A 17,815-nucleotide genomic window follows, 5' to 3' on the forward strand; every position below is an offset into this window, starting at 1 on the left:
TCAAGCAAATCTAGACTATTCCCTGAAGAAATTTCTGTATCTCATAATTCTTGCAAATCGTCTTTCAAATCCATCTCATCTACGATTGAAAAATCCGCTGGTCTCCAACCAAACATGACGGATGGAAGCCCACAAACCTCCCAAACCATCTCTCCTTCTTCATCTCCATCCTCAAACTCGCAGCTCCCCGATGAAAAACTCACAATCACCGAACTCGAAAACCCAAGCAACACTCCCTCTCCCCTAGACGAAGAACTCCACATCTCCACAGAACTCGATCAACTCATCACCAAGAAATTCGATCGCCACATCGTTCCCTGGTTGTTCGGCCTATGGCTCTTGGCTTTCATCGACCGCTCCAACATCGGAAATGCGAAAATCGATGGACTCGCTGCCGATTTGGGCATCTTAACAGGAACAAAATTTAATATCGCGCTGGCTATTTTCTACGTTCCGTATATATGTGTTGATGGTATGTCCATCTCCGTACATCCGCTCCATCACATAATTACTTAATCCATCAACCTGACATACTCCAGTCCCCTCAAATTGGCTCGTCAAGAGGATAGGAGCAGGCTACTACCTCCCCGCCCTAATCATAGGCTGGGGCCTCATAAGTCTCTGCATCGGTTTCGTCACCACCTGGAAATCCCTTCTCATCGCTCGATTTTTCCTCGGTCTCATGGAAGGCGGTTTGCTAGGCGGTATAATCATCTACCTCGCCATGTTCTACCGTCGTCACCAACTCATGCGACGCATTGGCCTTTTCTACTGCGCAGCCCCTCTCTCCGGCGCCTTTGGCGGACTCCTCGCGACGGGCCTCTCTCAAATAAAAACAAAGCGGTATAACGGCTGGCCCTTTATCTTTTTCGTCGAAGGCGCCATCACGCTTCTCTTTGGCATTCTGACGATTTTCTTCCTGCCGCATACCCCTTCGCATGCGCAATTCCTCACAGAAGAACACCGCTCTCTCGCAATCCAGCGCATGAAACTCGATTCTCGCGGTGCGTCCCCCGTGGCTAATATCGACAATGAGAAATTTGACTGGCATTGGGTGAAGCTCGCAGTGTGTAACTGGAATACCTGGTTACTTTCTTTGAATTTTTTTGCCGTCATCACGCCTATTTATTCGTTTTCGCTCTTTTTACCGACGATTATTACGGCGTTGGGGTATACGAGGGTAAATGGTAGTTTACCCCCTTCATTTCATGTCATCTTAACTCCTACCAATACTCTCAAATAGACTAATCCCTAAACCCCTTTAAGCAAACCTCCTAACCGTCCCCCCAAACATGACAGCATTCCTCAGCGTGATCCTTGTCACCTCCCTCTCAGATCACTTCAAGCGTCGCGGACTCTTGATGCTCATCTGTGCTAGCATCGCCATTGTCGGTTATATAATGCTCATCGCAACCTCGAGACCTCACATCCAATATGGCGGTACGTTTCTTGTTGCCGCGGGAAGTTTTGCGTGTCCGCCTGTTGTTATGGGTGTGTACTTCTCTCCCTTCTATCCCATATATCTCCCCTCCCTCTCCCCACCCAAAAAAAAAAAGGAAAAAGAAAAACCAGCAAAAACAACTCCAACCTCACAACCCCCAACTAACCACCCATCTCCCCCCCAAAAGGCTGGCTAGCAAACAATACCTCTCCCCACTACGTACGAGCCTCCGCCTCCGGTCTCCAGATCGGCCTCGCCAACATCGCCGCCTTCATCGCAACATTCACCTACATAGCCGCTGATGCCCCGCGCTACATCACCGGCCACGCCATCAATCTCGGGATGTTGGGTTTGTGCTTGGTGGTGACGAGTATCACGATGGGGTATTGTAAGTGGGAGAATAGGAAGAGGGAAAGGGGGGAGAGGGATGGGAGATTGTTGGAAGGGAATATAGAAATGTTGGGGCATAGACATCCGGAATTTAGGTATACGGTTTGAGGTGGGTTGTTGGTAGGTAGATTTGCTGTAGGTTGTGGAAAGGATTTGTGACTGCTTGGATGATTAGTCGGACGAAGTAGATACATTGGAATGAGATCGCAGTAAAAGTACCAATGAGCAGATGACAAATCACAGCAGCTAAAGCGAAATTAAAAGAGATAAAGTAATTTCAAAAGATATAATAACTCGCTACCTAACACCAACCAACTACCAATATCTAGTAATTAAGAATGAAGATTAAAAAGAATCAAAATAAAAGGCGGGAATGTTGGATTCCCCCAAGAAGAAGTATTCGAAAGTTCCCTCCTAAAATCATCTCCAAAAACCTCTCACCATTTCTTCCAAACCCAAGAAGGCTCAATCCATCCCACTCATCGCTCCAAAAAAACAATAAAGTCCAAAAAAGAAGAGAAAAAGAAGAGAAATCCTCCCATTCCCATTCCCATCCATCAAACTCCAATCATTCCAAAACGACATCGCCGGCCTCGATCGCTCAAATACTAGTCGATACCCATCCACCAAGCTCTAGAAACCTTCCATATCTTGCGAAATCGTACTCGCCACGTGTGAAAGAAAAGCAAGAAGAGAAGTTAAGAAGTCAAAGGATCGCAAATCCAGCTTTGAATTCCCTTGTCGTAGTAGCCTTGCAATTCTGCGATGCCCTTGGAGTCGATGACGGCATAGTCGCCGACACACTATTGCATCTTGTTAGTAGTTGTTCTCGATTTCAGATGAAGTCTGGACGATAGGTATTGAAATGCAAAGGAAATCTTACATCCTTCTGAGTGTAGAGCCAACAAGCGGGCGTGTTGTCAACGTTAATGTTCATTGATTCGGTATTCTTGTTGAAGAGATCTGGCATGTTGTTGCAGACGCCGGTAGTGGAGTAACCGTTGTAGACAAATCCTTCGTAGTTCCAGTCGGTGTAGCCTTGGAGGAGAAGTCTGAGAAATGTGTTAGTTTATTTTACTGCTTGGAATTGCTTTGGTACGATTTGAGTTCAGGTGAGTTAGGAAAGTAGAAATTCATACACAGATTTTCCATCTGGAGAAGCAAGATTGCAGCTGCACTCAAAAACTCCTGGCCAAGAAGCTGGGTTTTGCCAAACACAGCCTGCGGAGCTGGAGCAGAAAGAATCGGTTGTTCTCAAGACACCAGCGAGGACTGTAGAGGAGAAAGCAAGAGAAGCCAAAATGGCTGAAGCAGCTTGTGTGAAATGCATAGTGTTTATGAAAGTTGATGAATTGGATTTTTTTAGTTTGCTTGAAGGGTTATGCAGGAGTTTGATTGTTGCTTGTTGAATGGAATAGTTGTCAAGTGAAGACTGGATAATGTTGTTGTGATGAAGAAAGAACGTTTGATCGCTCCTTCCTCTTCTTATATACTTATTTCTCGATCACCTCACCATTCCACAACCAGCTCACCTATACTCCAAGATTCAAAAACTCAACAATATTGCACGATGTTGTCGAGTTCAGCCAGAAGTGATTTCTTGGCCGGATTTCCCACCTTCCGGACAAGTAAATACCTCATCGTCGATGATCTTTCAGATCTTCGATTTGGGGCCATCAACGTAATCGCATTGAGTATGTAGAAGAATATCCAAGAGATCAAAATACGAGATAGAACAAGTGATACTACACTGAGATGATGAGAATTGCACAAAAAGTCTTCCTTATTGGTGGCTTCTCGACATACAAACTCACGCTACTCCGTTCAATGAGGTTTGGTTCCAGCCTTGCCTAAATTACGTTCTAGCTTGAACGTCACTTTGTTCTGTTCGGTATGACAAATTTGTAAATAGCGTGAAAGATATGTAAAGGAATATGATGTTGGCTAGATCGACGTATCATCTGCACTGTTTCATCAATTGGTCATGTATCACGGAAACCAAATCTGATCGTCTTTAATCTTGACAGGATAGTGTGCGTTACCCAAATAGGAGAAATTCAAACGTGCTGTGTACTTGAAATTTCAGAGTTCACAAGGGCGTTGGGTGCTCAAAATGCACCAGCAACGTGGTAGATTCAAGTAAATTGATTTTACAAAGTGAATCGGGCACTCGAGAAATGTTCTATAAGTATGAAAATAGTTATGTAACCACATACTAAACTTCGATGAAATCCGAAGAGATTGAAGTCAGAATTGGAGATGTGATGAAGATATGTCACGATTTGAGGTCGTTGGGACACTTACACAATCGCCGTTGCTAGCACGGCAATAGTAGGAATCAACCGAAGGTGCCGAGGGGCACAACCGAACATTGTGATTATGTTCCACTACATCCCCATCGAATAAATCGGCGGCTGAATGACTGTTATTCCATAAGCCCTAAAGTAGAAAGTCTTCTGATGATTCAAAGTTTCTTGCAACGATACACATATCGTACCAAGATGGGAATTGAATCGAAAAGCCATAAGATCTATTAAGTTCCGTGGTGACTCGTGTAATACTGATTTCGTAATGTACAAACTTTTGCATTTTGTGAAGGAATTGGAGGAGAGATTACTCAAAACTCATTACATACGTCTCATCTGAGAATGAATTTGTAGCGGACTCAGAATCGAGATTTTGGCCTACACAAGATGTCCACTCACAAAATAGCAGGTTTTTTGAGGCTGTTTGAAACCAAATATGGCTCAAATATTGTTCCTGATCCATCCTGTGGAGAACGTGGCTCGAGATATCCTACATGGTGTGAGGTCTATTACATGAAATTATAGATTGCGGAAACGTACCTTTCAATTATCATGTTACGAATGAGGAGCAAATATATCCAGCCTCGGTGATAAATTGGATATCCACCATTCAATCGATCTCGGACATTATTCTTCGCCAAAAGGATGATTAAACTTCAGCAGCCCATTCAAGCCTCCAACCCACCCGTCGTCATCCTTCATACCACTTTTGGCCCCTCTCATAACACAAGGAACGCCCCCACCCCACTCGCTACTGCCTTTTACCATTTCCTCGCCTTGAACTCTTACTTCCATGCCGACGCCGACTCCAATACTTCTTCTTTGTCCATCAATACTAACTTCCAATTCCCTTCCTCTGTTCTTATCACTCAATCGAAGTTTGATTGGTGTATTTGCAGGTACAACAAGGGGTCTAAATGAAAGACTTCTTGGACAGATCGGTGTCAAAAGGAGGCTGCTGACGAGGGGGTGAATGATACTGCCACCAGAACTCAAACTATATGCCGTACTTCCTGTTGGTGTGGAAATGATCATACCATCTGCAACCGCCTCAGTTAAAAACTGATTATTGACAAAAACTTCAATAATGGCTAAATGTGCTTCTTTCCCCCGATGAATAATAACTTCATTCATGGCATGCACATTGCCCTCTGCACTCTCGTGAGCACTTTTTCCATTCGCGTCAAAGACCTCTACCTTCAATCTATTTCTGAGAAGCACTTTCGAACTCCGTGTTGGTCCCATCGACTTGCCTCTCATATTTGACCAGCCAGACATATCGTTAATCTTATCTGAAGTAGATGTTTGAATGTGAGGGTGCATCTCGTCTCGAAAGAGGTGCGATCCAGCAGCAGCGCCCGACATGTAGACTTCTCGAAAGGCTCGCTTATATTCAGCAAACTTCCATTCACCCAAGAAGCCTAGAGTACCCATGCTGAAGGACAGAATTGGAGGAACATGACGAGTGGTGCTGAAAAGAGAAGATGCATGTAAAATGGTTCCATCTCCACCGAGTGTTGTTACCATATCAACTTTGGATGGGAAGAGGGATGGAAAATCAGTACTGTAGATTGGAAAAGCCAAAGAATTGTGTATACTCTCGGCTACTTTTCTCTCGAATATGAGAGATGTAGTGTTGTAGTTTGAGTGTACATGTCTGGTACCCAGTCAGCTGAGAGTTTAGATTTTCACTGGAAATACGTTTTACGAACTTGACATATTCAAGGAGAGCCTCAGCAACGGTCGGGGAACGATCCTTCTTTATGATTAATAGATTTCGAGGTGGCGAGGGCCATTGCAAAGAAAGGAGATGGCTCTCCTGTGAACCTATAAATTTTCATGTGAATATCTGTATCAAGGTACAAGGACGCATTTGGCAACTTACGGTGATACCGAGGAATGATTCTATCCGGCAAACTTTTTATATCTAAAATTTCCGATCTTGGAGTTGTGTTGCTGAAAGATCTGATTTGTGTGGAGCGAAATCTGGGCAACACCCTCGGAAACATGTTGAATTTGAGGAATGGGAAGAAGTATTAATGATATCGTGGTACAGACTGACCCCAGTGCCGAGATGATCCTACACAAGCCGTCTATGTAGCTTCTCTTGAATGGTAGATAGAGAGATAGAGCAAGAGACTGACTAATAACACCAGATGGGTACAGTTGACATTATTGGTGGGGATGTTGAGAATTCGTTGGATATTGATTGATTTGGGGGAAGGGTTTGATGTCGATGAACTTTTAGGTTTGTTTCCATCCATCCATCCATTGATTAATAATAAGAATAATAAGAACACAATGACTTGACCGTGATGAAGCTGTTATTTATGAATAAATAGATAGCTATCGACACTCTCATCCGACGAAGACTTTCATAATGGGTTTGGTGGTTTTGTGAGTATATTTTCTCATGGGTTGAATGACAATTCTCACAATGGTGATTTGAAGAAAGTCATAAGTTACCTCTCTTACCCAAACAAGCTTCCCTTTAATACTTCCACCCCCCAAAAACAAGAGATGGTCTGTGCATACGATTCCATCATGTCCGCTTACGTCCACCTCGTAGACACCTACGCAAAGCTTGCTTTTATTACCATAGCTTACTTCACTCAGATCACTCCCATCACTCCCATCACTCCCTTCACTCCCTTCACTTCACTCACTTCACTCCATACATCCTTCCACTCACATGCGTTTTACTTCACGAGCTAGTAGCTACATATATTGATCCCTCCCCTCACACGACAACCACAAACCTATATCATCTCGGGTACATCATAAATATACTCAAAAATGAAGGAATGGAATAAGATGCTTTAATATTCACTTCCAATCCATCTTCATACACACATACTTACTTTTTTCTTTTTCTTCTTCCTCTGCCTCTGCCTTTGCCTTTAAAGCTTCCGCCAACATCCATTAATACCTAATCCACCCCACCAAGCCAAACGACCATAGCTGCCAGTAGTACGAAATAGCCTTCCATCCCTCTAGCCTTCCCGCCTTCCCGAGCACACGACAATCCTGCCTAGTCATAACCTTTCTCAAGAGAGCCTCATTGTGCATATTTAAACCTCAGAGCTTACCTTCCTCCTCTATCAACCCATTCAATCGGAAAATTCTGGCCTTTTCATTCATCAACTGATCATGGCCGACCAAAACCTAAAGCAAAGGAACAAGGCTCCAACCATGCCGGCGCCTCTACCGGATTTTGGAGGAGGAACGAAGGAAAAGGCTCTGGAAGAAGGAGATCACCCCTCTGGTGAGGTTAGGCATGGATCGGTCGCACAAATTGGCAGGCTGTTAAGTTTTGCGACTTATTTCTGGGCTTGTTGTTCTACGTAAGTTCTGCTGGAAGAGATGCGAGATACTTGGCTAAACCTGTACAAGGATTCAAGCTACACAACTGATCGGCGTACCTTTATATTGGATCAATCGAGATATATATTATTCATGGATGGCACTTACGAAACAATCATTCGGACTTCTAATAACGACGATGACACAATGGTGGAGTCCAACAGTGGTTAGAATAAGTGGTGATGCTTCGGTAGCAGGGCAATTGCGAAAGACTGCGGATGGAAGAGCCGAATGCGATTTCCCAGAAAGATTGATTATGATTGCGAATCATCAGGTATGTACAAGCTTGGGATGTGTCAAGTCTATCACACTAAATGTTTTGATAGCTATATACGGACTGGCTCTACCTCTGGTGGGTGGCTTATACCAACCAACGTCAAACACATGGTTATATTTATATCATTGTAAAAGACTCTCTAAAATGGGTTCCGATTATTGGGTGGGGAATGCAGTTCTTTAATTTTATTTTCATGTCAAGAAAGATGGAAAAAGACCGACCAGTAATGGCTCATCGATTCAAACAACTTCAAGAGAAACGCCCGGGGGCTTCGGACCTCGATCCTATGTGGCTTCTATTGTTCCCCGAGGGTACAAATGCAAGTGACAATCGAAGAGAGGCGAGTGCAAAATGGGCGGCAAAAATAGGCGTCAAGGATATGGAGCATACTCTTCTTCCGAGAAGCACCGGTTCATTTTTCTGCTTAAATGAACTTAAAAAGACCGTGGACTATGTATATGATTGTACAATGGCTTATGAAGGTGTTCCGTAAGTACAGCTTCTTCAAAACAGCCAATTCATTCTAATGCTTTTTAGGAGAGGAAAGTTCGGCCAGGATTACTTTACTTTGACCTCTTCATATATCGAGGGGCGACCACCAAAATCTGTAAATCTCTTTTGGCGTCGATTCAAAATTGCCGATATGCCTCTGGATAACCCTGAAAAATTCGAAGTATGGTTACGAGAGAGATGGTATGAGAAGGATGCTTTGATGGAGCAATACATGACTACTGGTCGATTTCCCGCCAACGTGACTTCAGAAAAAGGGACCGTGGAAGAATTCATTGAGACGGAAGTTAGACCAAAACATTGGTGGGAAGTTTTTAATATCTTTATTGTTTTGGCTACTACAGGATTAATTGCCAATTTACTTGCCAAGGTTTGGAATGTAGCCTTATATGGTATTACGAGGAGATGAATCCACGCGTGTGTACCTGGTATTTGGAGGTAGGAAATTTTGATCTACATAGGAATTGGGGGTATGGCTAAAGGTATGAATGTATATGGATGGACAGCATAGCATGGATTATTAATGACTCATGAAGTGAGTGGTGTTTTTTAAGGTCGGGTGGGTGGGATAGGCATTTTTCTTATCAGATATTCTCATCTCTACTTTTATGCGAAATACCCAGATGGATGGATTAGTAGGTTAGGTTGTGAATAGAAGAGGGGGGAAGGAATGAATGTATCGATGAGTTATTCATAGGTTTATAAATAGTGAGAATATGCTTCTTGAGATTTGATTTGATGGGTGTATTTATGAAAAGTTCTCTTGAACTGTTTTATACTGAATAGTAGTCTTATGTTATTACTTGTTTTATCTCTAAATCTTATAATTTAATATGTTTACTATAGATATTACTAGGTGAGTAGGTGAGTAAATAGACATGTAGAAAGATAAATAGATAGTTTTATATTCTATATTTTATATTCTTCACTTTATATTCTATATTTTATATTCTATATTTTATATTCTATATTTTATATTCTATATTTTATATTCTATATTTTATATTCTATATTTTATATTCTATATTTTATATTCTATATTTTATATTTTTCTAGATTAACATATACTTTTCTATTCTCTTCTCTCTTCTCTTACTTAACTAATCGATTAATCAATTAAATTATTCTCTTACTAGACATCTACGTACATCTATGTATACCTGTATATACTAATATAAATTTCTAGACAGATTATTTTTATCGTTATATACATTTAGTACTTTTTATTTGTTTATTTATATATACTCTCTCTTTTCTCTTTTTCTTTATTTATCTCTTTCTCTTTCTCTTTTATTTAATAATTAGATATTATATTATATTTTATAATTCTATCTTCATTCATCTTCATTCTTATATTTACTTACCTGAGTGCTTATCAATCTAGCTATATAGTTAGGTATATATGTCATATAGAATATAACATATTTCATTCATTAATTTTCATTCTTTTCCTTTTCCTCTCCTCCTCTTCTCAGCGATTCTCCTCATATTGTCATTCTCTCATTTATTAATTTAGTTTAGCTACTCACTCGACTTACTGTTACGGGAGCTGCCTCTAGGGTCACGTGGAAGTGTCTAGAGATCTCTCGAGGTGGTTTAGATTGAACTTCAAATAGGAATTCAATAAGATTATAATTGATTACAATTCTCGTAATTATAATAATAAAACTAATAATTATTCTTAAGTATAAAGCTTTATATATAAAGAAACCCTATTCCTTATATAGACCTTCGTTTTCTATAGAATTATGAGACTCTGTTCTGCTTGAATCCTTTGGATCTTATAGATCTAGATATTTATTCTTCGATCCCCTAGATCCTCTAGGTCCATCACGTGACCATTTGGCCATGTGACGCGGTATATTGAATACCGTCGTAATACTTACTAATAAAGTCTTTCAATTTCAAACAAGTAAAATGATTCAAATCATATAATACTAAATCATTTCATTTTATTTCATTTTAAATAATCGAGTATAGATATATACATCTATATATACCTATATATACATCTATAAATATCTAGACAGATTATTTTTATTATTATATATTATTTAGTATATTTTATTTGTTTATCTATATGTAATCTCTTTTTCTTTATTAGTATCATAATGAGGATGATGAAGTCAATATAGTACTATGATTCATACTATTATTATATTACTTGAGGTTCTAAAAGCTAGGGCTATGAAACGTATTACTATAGTGTCGGAAGACGCTAGCGTTAACGCTAGCGTAGTCACATGATCTCTATCTCAACATTCTCTATCTATTTCTTTTTCTTTTTGTCTTATTTGATAATAATTAGGTATTATATTATATAGTATTATATTTTATAATTATATTTTGATTTATCTTTATTCTTATAATCATTTATTTAGATGCTTGTTAATCTAGTTATATAGTTAAATATATATATTATAAAATATAATATATTCTATTCATCAATTTTCATTCTTTTTCTTTTTCTTTTTCTTTTTCTTTTCCTTTCTTTTTCTTTTAAGCAATTCCCCTTACATTATTATCCTTTTATTTATCAATTTAGTTTAGCTATTTACTTAATTTATTAATAAAATCTTTCAATTTCAAACAAATTAAATGATTCAAATTATATGATATAAAATCAAATCATTTCATTTAATTTCATATAATCGGATACAGATATATATATATTTGTATACATGCATCTCTATAAATCTATATATCTATAAACATTGAAATATTAAGGGCTTAAGAAGGTAATGCTAATGCTGATATCTGAAAGACTTAGGTCGGTATTCAAAGCATTCTGGACTCTGCATTGGATGATCCGTCTCTTACGGAGCTACTGGTAATTTTGCATGGTGGGGTAGGTGATGAATAGGTGATGAATGGATAATTCATTCTATCTTGTAATACTGAAATAGTTGAATTTCGATTTTTAATAGCTTTACAGATGGGGATGGAGAGAGAAGGGAGAGGGGAGAGTGAGAAGAATACTGACTTATTTTAAATTTGATTTTTGATTTTGTTCTCGTTTTCGTTTTACTCGAGAAGGAGAGAGGATTGGTGTAGATATATAGGTATGTATCTAGTAGGCAGATGGATGGATAGGTAGATTGATAAATAGATAGATAGGCAAATGAACAGATAAATGTATACTCGGTTGAATTGAGTTGAGCTGAAATGAACCGAACCGACTCGAAAGCCACCCGCTGTCTATTCGGTCTTTCTGTCTGGTTTGTTATACTTCATTCTGTTTATTCTATATTTCATTCCACATCTATCTCGATTGGGATATAGATGTGAATAACGATTTAGATGTAATTTAACATCTTTTTCAATATTTAAGTCTATATCTAAATCTAAAAGATTCTATATCTTATTTATATCTATTTAAAATGAAATATAAATATTAATATATATATAGTTTTTAATATCAATTAAAAAGATATAAAATGAAATATAGAATTAAGATTTATATTTAATCTATATCTATATCTATATCTATATCTATATCTATATCTATATTTATATCTATATCTATATTTCATTTCAACTTCATTTCGATTAAGATTAAGATCTATATAGATATAGATCTAAAAAGAATATTTCATATTCTGTTCAAATTCTTGAAGTGAGATGGGATAATGTGAGATGAGATGGAATAGAATAATTTAGAATGAAGTAAAGTAAATGTAATAGAATGAGTTGAGATGGAATAGAATGAAATGAGATAAGATTAGATAGGATGGGATAAAATTGAATTAGATGAGATAAGATGAGATGGACTAGGATGAATTAAAAAGAGTGAGATGGAATAGAATAGATAGAAAAGAATAGAATAGAATGAAATAAATAAGATGAGATGAAACAATAGAAGATAGATTAGAATGAAATGAAATGAGAAGAGAAGAGATTGAGTATAATGGAATTATATATAAAAATATAAAATGAAATAGAATGAAATATAATAAGATGAAATAAAATAGAATGAGATATTAGAGATATAGATTGTAACGAACTTAATAAGCGTTTAAAGATTAATCTTAGAATTAAAAGCTATAGAGCTAAAGAAAATATACTATAGAGTTATATATACAATCGGCTCAAAACTTAATATTATATTTAATCTAATTAAATACAATTATATATATATTATAACATTATTCCTTTTTTTTTTTTTTTTTGAAAAGTTCGTTTCGAATTTGTTTTAAATAAATAATTTAAGTATAAAATATAATTAATAATTTTTTTCTTCATTATTAGTATTACTATTTTCTTGATCAATTTTTTATAAAACATATCAAAAGGTTAGATATATTGCTATTAGATGGAAAGTATTATTAAAAGTTTCTATCTTTTTTAAGTAATCTTTAAAATATTAATTATTAATTATTTTATTTAGATTCTTCTTATTATTATTATTCTTCTTATAGTTAATAGGAATAAGTATAACAATTAGAATAGATTCTTGTCAGTCTTAAGTACTTTAATATGAATTAAATGAATAGGTTTATATTTAATAAAAAGTATTTTCATATTAAACACATTTATTTTGTTTATATAAAAGTATTCTTTTAAGAAAAAAAAATTCAAGTGTATAAAAATAAAATAAAGTCAGAGTATAATCAATTTCAAATAATAATATTAAGATTATTAATATTTATTAAATTATAATAATAAAAGTAAAATAGATTTTGTAATATATATAGGACTTTGGGCCTATTAAAATGGAATAATATAAAGAATCTATTTGTTATATATATATATAATTAATTATTATATAATTTAAATAAAATTAGAATATAAATAAAATAGAGAAAACTATTAAGAAAGATGATTTTTTTAAAAATAGTATTAAGTTTATTATAAAAAATTGAAATTTTATTCAAATTAGATCAATTCTAATCTTTAACTTTATAAGAAATTCTTTCGAATTTTGTAATATAAATATATAATGAATCGATTTCTTATTTAAGATTGAATAGTTTATCTTTAACTTCTTAAACTTTATTTGAATTGTTATAGATATATACAAATTGATTTAGAATTATTATATAATCTAAAAGAACATTTTGATTAAGAAAAAAAAGCTCAAATAATATTACAGTTTATATATAAGATTCGAGATTAAAATAAATATAACAAAATTAAGCTATAGAATTATCAATTATAATACTATCTACTTATAATTTTATTTGAATTGAAAATAATTATATATCAAATTTCTAAGAGTTATTATTAAACTTTTTAAGGTTAGAAAAAGAAGGTTTTAATTAAGAAGAAATAAAATCAACAAAAACATATTTAAGGATTAGAAAACATAGAAATACGATTTTATTTTATTAATGAGTTATTTTACTATAAAACTTTGTAATTATAAGGTTTATTGAATTATAATCTATAATTAAAAAATTAAGGGTAAGAAAAGAGATAATATCTTTAAATAATATTAAGAAGATTTATATACAAATAAGAGAGTAAAAGTAATATGTTTAAACAAAAGTAAACAAAGTATATATAAAAGCTTTATTTATAAATATATATGAATATTATTCTATTTCTTATTTGGAAAAGCTTCTAATAATATAACGAACTTAATAAATGTTTAAAGATTAATTTTAAAATTAAAAGCTATAAAGCTAAAGAAAGTATACTATAGAGTTATATATGACATTAGCTTGAAGCTTAATATTATACTTAGCTCAATCGGACGCAATTACATGTATATCGTAATATAGATATACAGGCCTAAACACATATAAACACCTATACCTTTACCTTTACCTTTACCTCTACCTTCACCTTCATCTTCATCTCGACATTAACATTAGTAGTATAGTTCAAGTTATATCAGAGTAAACAAATAATTCCTCTTATTTACAAATTCACTCATTCATTCATCTATAGTACTAGCGTACTACTACTAGTTGCTTATCAAAATCCCATTAAAAAAAGTCATTTTACTACTTATATTATATATAAAATCAATAACTTTAATTAAATATTCTTACTTTATTTTAATTTTAATTTTAATATATATATTATTTCGATAATAATATCTAATAAAATCATATTTTTAATACTCTTTGAATCTTTTTAAATCATTAATTATATTACTTAAAAACATATTTATAAAAGTTTATGATTTCCGCTTACTTTATTAATAAATTTCAATATTCTAAGAATATTTCTTTTCTTTTAGTTTCAACTTATTATTCTTTAATACAATATAAACAATTATTAAAAATAAATCATATAATTTTTAATTTTTTTAAATTAATCTTTAATCTAATTATATAATTATTTATCTAACTAATGATCTTATAATTTAAAAATCAAAAGTATATTCTATAAGTTTTAATGAATTTTAGTATGATTTTGATAAGTAACTAGTAGTAGTACCTGGTGACTATATATAGTTTATAATTAACTTATTAAATATAAATAAAACTTTATTTTATTATATTTTATTATATTATATTATATTATATTATATTATATTATATTATATTATATTATATCATATTTTATTATATTTAATATTGTTTGATATTATTTAATACTATTTAATATATTTAATATTATTTAATAATACTCAATACTACTCAACATCACTCACTACGACAAAACAAACAAAACAAAACAAAACAAAACACAGAGGAGAATAAAGCAAGAAAGAAAGACAAAACAAACAAGAAAAGATGATTTAGTCAATATGCACAGGAAGAGAATCGTTCTTTCTATGTATTCAACGTATACATCTTCTTTTCTCAAAGATAGGATGTTCATCTACTCTACTGAATATTCGTGGGTATGTATGTATGTATGTATGTATGTATGTATGAACTCGAAGAACTTCCAAGAGAGGAATAACGAGAAAGTTCCTGTACAGAGGAGAGAGGTAGATCAACGTTCACTGAACAGATCCAAATATCTCCATGACTACTAGAGCATAAAACTTGCCCAACCCTGGATTCATCTAAAATCCAATCATTATACCCAACGCCCCAGATCCCAAACTCCAAAGCCATCATTCGAAAAAAGAACACACTTATCCTCAAACAGGCAATCCCCTCGCCCTCCTCTCATCCTCCACCTTCTTAGCTTCCACTCTCGCCAGAAAAGCTTGTCTCTCTCCATATGCTCCCTTCTTCTTCCCAGCTGCATCCAATTCATCCTTGTAACCCTCTTTATCCACAAATCCAGCCCAATCCATCGCACTCTTCTCTACCGTATTTAATTTCTTCGCCTCTTTACCCGTCGCACCCACACCATTCGTCAAATTCCTCGCTACAGCCGCTTGTCCAAAATACAGATCCGTTCTCTGCGGCAAAGGATTTTCCACCACAGGTTCAAAGATTGAGCGTCGTGCTTTCTTGAGACTGCGTTTAGGCTTAACGAAGAGTTCTGTTTCTTCCCCCCCCTCTCCTTCTTTCAAAGCGGAATCTTGAGATGCGAGAAAAAGTTTTGCTTCTGCGGAATCTTTAGGAACGAGTTTTTGTTCCGTGATGACTTTTCCGGCGAAATTGTAGGTGCGTTTGATCATAACCATTGAATCGGGTCCATCGTTGAAATTACTGCGTTCTCTGGATCCTCCATGGGGCTCTGGAGATTTTCTCCCGGTCTTAGGACTTGTAGATGTGTTTGTGGTTTGTGAGGAGGGATTAGGTTCGGTCGTGTTGGATGAGATAGGTTTGCCGGATATCATGGTTGCCCATAAGGCGTCTACATCTACTGTTGCAGCTTTTGTATCTGCAAGAGGTTTCTTCTCAACTTTCCTACATGCACTCATCAGTAAAAACATTTACAAATGATGAATGATAAACATACTCTTGAGCACGCATACTCCTCGTCTTCACCAGACCTCCTTCACCACCCTCATCTTCCTCTTCCTTCCCCACCTTTCTACTCTTCTTCTTCCGCCTCTTCAAGCCTCTCTCAATAATCGCTTCATCACCTGAATTTTCAAACCCCGCATCTTCGGCTTCCTCATCATCACCTCTCTTTCTCTTCGTAGTCTTTTTCTTGGACTTATTCGTTACAGCTGTCGAATCCTCATCTTCAGCTTCTGACTCTGAAGATTCTTCTTGTGCTGGCGCCGTATCTGGTGCGAAATCCTCATCTTCTGATGATGCGTATTCTTCATCTGATGGCAACAGTTCTGGTGGCATATTGAATTGAACTTCTGGGTGAGATGGCAATGTAGTTAAGTTTGTCGGGGTTGACGCGACAGGATTCGCAAGGCTGAGAATTCACATGTTGAAATCAATAACCTTGTGCTCGATTGCCTAGCATACTTGAGGTGTGCATTTATTGATGAACATCAACTGTCACGTGAGAATTCAACTCCGTATTTTCTTTATGCAATTACAATAAATCACAATCTGTTTGAAGTCTCAGATATACAACGCATGTCAGCGCGAACGCGAACAGGTTCGGAGCCCCTCACCTTACATGCCATCTTCCTGCATCCAAAACCCAAAAGAGATCAGTGCCAACGTCGAACAGTCAGAATTCCTAGCATAAGCCGCTCCCCTTTGCCCCTATTCCAGGGTTCGATTGATGGGGTAAACGGTTCTTCTTTATACTGTGGGTTGTATTGTGTTGTACTGTACTGTACTGTACTATACTATGTCCTGCACTATACTACTATGTATTGTTCATATTCCATACAGGGTGGAGAGAAAGCTCCCGTGAATCACAATTAGATTTCGCTATATCATCTCTCTTGGGTTCGACAGATTGATCGATGGATCTCTTGATGTCCAATTGAGATCCGCAAATTGAAATCACTCTCACTATCAAACAATATATTGTATATATCGTCATAGCGTGTATCCACTCAATATTGATTATTGACATGACAGTAAACAGACGCACAGGATGTCAGCCATCACTTCAGGGTCTTTGACTCCTTGATGGCTTGACCAAGTGATGTGAACAAGGGGGGTTTGCATCAGATATAGAGAAAGAGTATCTGGGGTAAACTTTTACAAATTACAAGATTGTCATCGTCGTTTGTAGCGTACGATGTTGGTGCTCATAGATTTGCTTATCAGAATCAAATGTACATCACACGTTGGAGAAATTAACTCCTAGATCATTGATGTTTTATACTTCAACCATCGAATCTATGAATCTATGATGGCTTATTGCGGCTATATTGACGGCACAGGAGTGATGATTTCGGTTATCTGGAGTAGCGACAAACAGATATAAAGGCGGGAATGTAATATTGGATACTTGTACCATTTGGCACTTGGGGGTTGCCGAAGAGTGGGATAAGAGTCCGTTCGCTATATAAGTACATATAAGAATACCTTGTGGAGCTTTCCAGATATTGGAAAAAAATAAAACAAAAACGATAGCAAGCCTGTCTGCCGATATGCGTACTATGGCTAGATAAGAAGGTATCATGTAAGTGTACATCTATCCAACAAGAGACGGGATGAACCTCGAGCATTCTGGGTGAAGTTGTGAGGGGTAAAAACCAAATCGAGTCCGATGGATACTCCACCAGCTCCTAGATACGAGGCGACAACG

General features: G+C 36.0%; 5 protein-coding genes across 5 annotated transcripts; 2 read left to right on the forward strand and 3 right to left on the reverse strand.

Moving 5' to 3' along the window:
- Positions 1-114: 114 nt before the first annotated feature.
- EAF01_007438 (uncharacterized protein) lies at positions 115-1,939 on the forward strand (the record flags this gene model as incomplete). The annotated part of the gene is made up of 4 exons (XM_038915693.1): positions 115-472; positions 540-1,187; positions 1,267-1,491; positions 1,629-1,939. The coding sequence occupies 4 exons, from the start codon at positions 115-117 to the stop codon at positions 1,937-1,939; spliced, it is 1,542 nt and encodes a 513-aa protein (XP_038769331.1).
- A 590-nt stretch (positions 1,940-2,529) lies between these two features.
- On the reverse strand, positions 2,530-3,161 carry EAF01_007439 (uncharacterized protein; the record flags this gene model as incomplete). The annotated part of the gene is made up of 3 exons (XM_038915694.1): positions 2,530-2,634; positions 2,715-2,883; positions 2,971-3,161. 3 exons carry the CDS (start codon positions 3,159-3,161, stop codon positions 2,530-2,532), a joined length of 465 nt encoding a protein of 154 aa, XP_038769332.1.
- A 1,603-nt stretch (positions 3,162-4,764) lies between these two features.
- EAF01_007440 (uncharacterized protein) lies at positions 4,765-6,563 on the reverse strand (the record flags this gene model as incomplete). The annotated part of the gene is made up of 3 exons (XM_038915695.1): positions 6,023-6,563; positions 5,850-5,964; positions 4,765-5,794 (listed from the first exon to the last, which is right to left on the reverse strand). The coding sequence occupies exons 1-3, from the start codon at positions 6,144-6,146 to the stop codon at positions 4,765-4,767; spliced, it is 1,269 nt and encodes a 422-aa protein (XP_038769333.1). The 5' UTR covers positions 6,147-6,563.
- Positions 6,564-6,841: 278 nt separating this feature from the next.
- EAF01_007441 (uncharacterized protein) lies at positions 6,842-9,100 on the forward strand. Its single transcript, XM_038915696.1, has 4 exons — positions 6,842-7,481; positions 7,531-7,774; positions 7,827-8,266; positions 8,315-9,100. Exons 1-4 carry the CDS (start codon positions 7,288-7,290, stop codon positions 8,694-8,696), a joined length of 1,260 nt encoding a protein of 419 aa, XP_038769334.1. The 5' UTR covers positions 6,842-7,287; the 3' UTR covers positions 8,697-9,100.
- Positions 9,101-15,079: 5,979 nt separating this feature from the next.
- EAF01_007442 (uncharacterized protein) lies at positions 15,080-16,953 on the reverse strand. Its single transcript, XM_038915697.1, has 2 exons — positions 16,103-16,953; positions 15,080-16,050 (listed from the first exon to the last, which is right to left on the reverse strand). Exons 1-2 carry the CDS (start codon positions 16,441-16,443, stop codon positions 15,330-15,332), a joined length of 1,062 nt encoding a protein of 353 aa, XP_038769335.1. The 5' UTR covers positions 16,444-16,953; the 3' UTR covers positions 15,080-15,329.
- Positions 16,954-17,815: the final 862 nt, after the last annotated feature.

Source organism: Botrytis porri (assembly GCF_014898465.1).
Source record: "Botrytis porri strain MUCL 3234 chromosome Unknown BPOR_009, whole genome shotgun sequence".
NCBI lineage: Eukaryota > Fungi > Ascomycota > Leotiomycetes > Helotiales > Sclerotiniaceae > Botrytis > Botrytis porri.

Bases quoted from the DNA above. Each gene is read 5' to 3' on its own strand.
- EAF01_007441 (XM_038915696.1), top strand. From the start codon at position 7,288: ATGGCCGACCAAAACCTAAAGCAAAGGAACAAGGCTCCAACCATGCCG. The intron at 7,482-7,530 runs GTAAGTTCTGCT...AACCTGTACAAG, and splicing joins TTCTGGGCTTGTTGTTCTAC to GATTCAAGCTACACAACTGA. The intron at 8,267-8,314 runs GTAAGTACAGCT...AATGCTTTTTAG, and splicing joins ATGGCTTATGAAGGTGTTCC to GAGAGGAAAGTTCGGCCAGG.
- EAF01_007442 (XM_038915697.1), bottom strand. From the start codon at position 16,443: ATGCCACCAGAACTGTTGCCATCAGATGAAGAATACGCATCATCAGAA. The intron at 16,051-16,102 runs GTATGTTTATCA...GAGTGCATGTAG, and splicing joins AGGAGTATGCGTGCTCAAGA to GAAAGTTGAGAAGAAACCTC.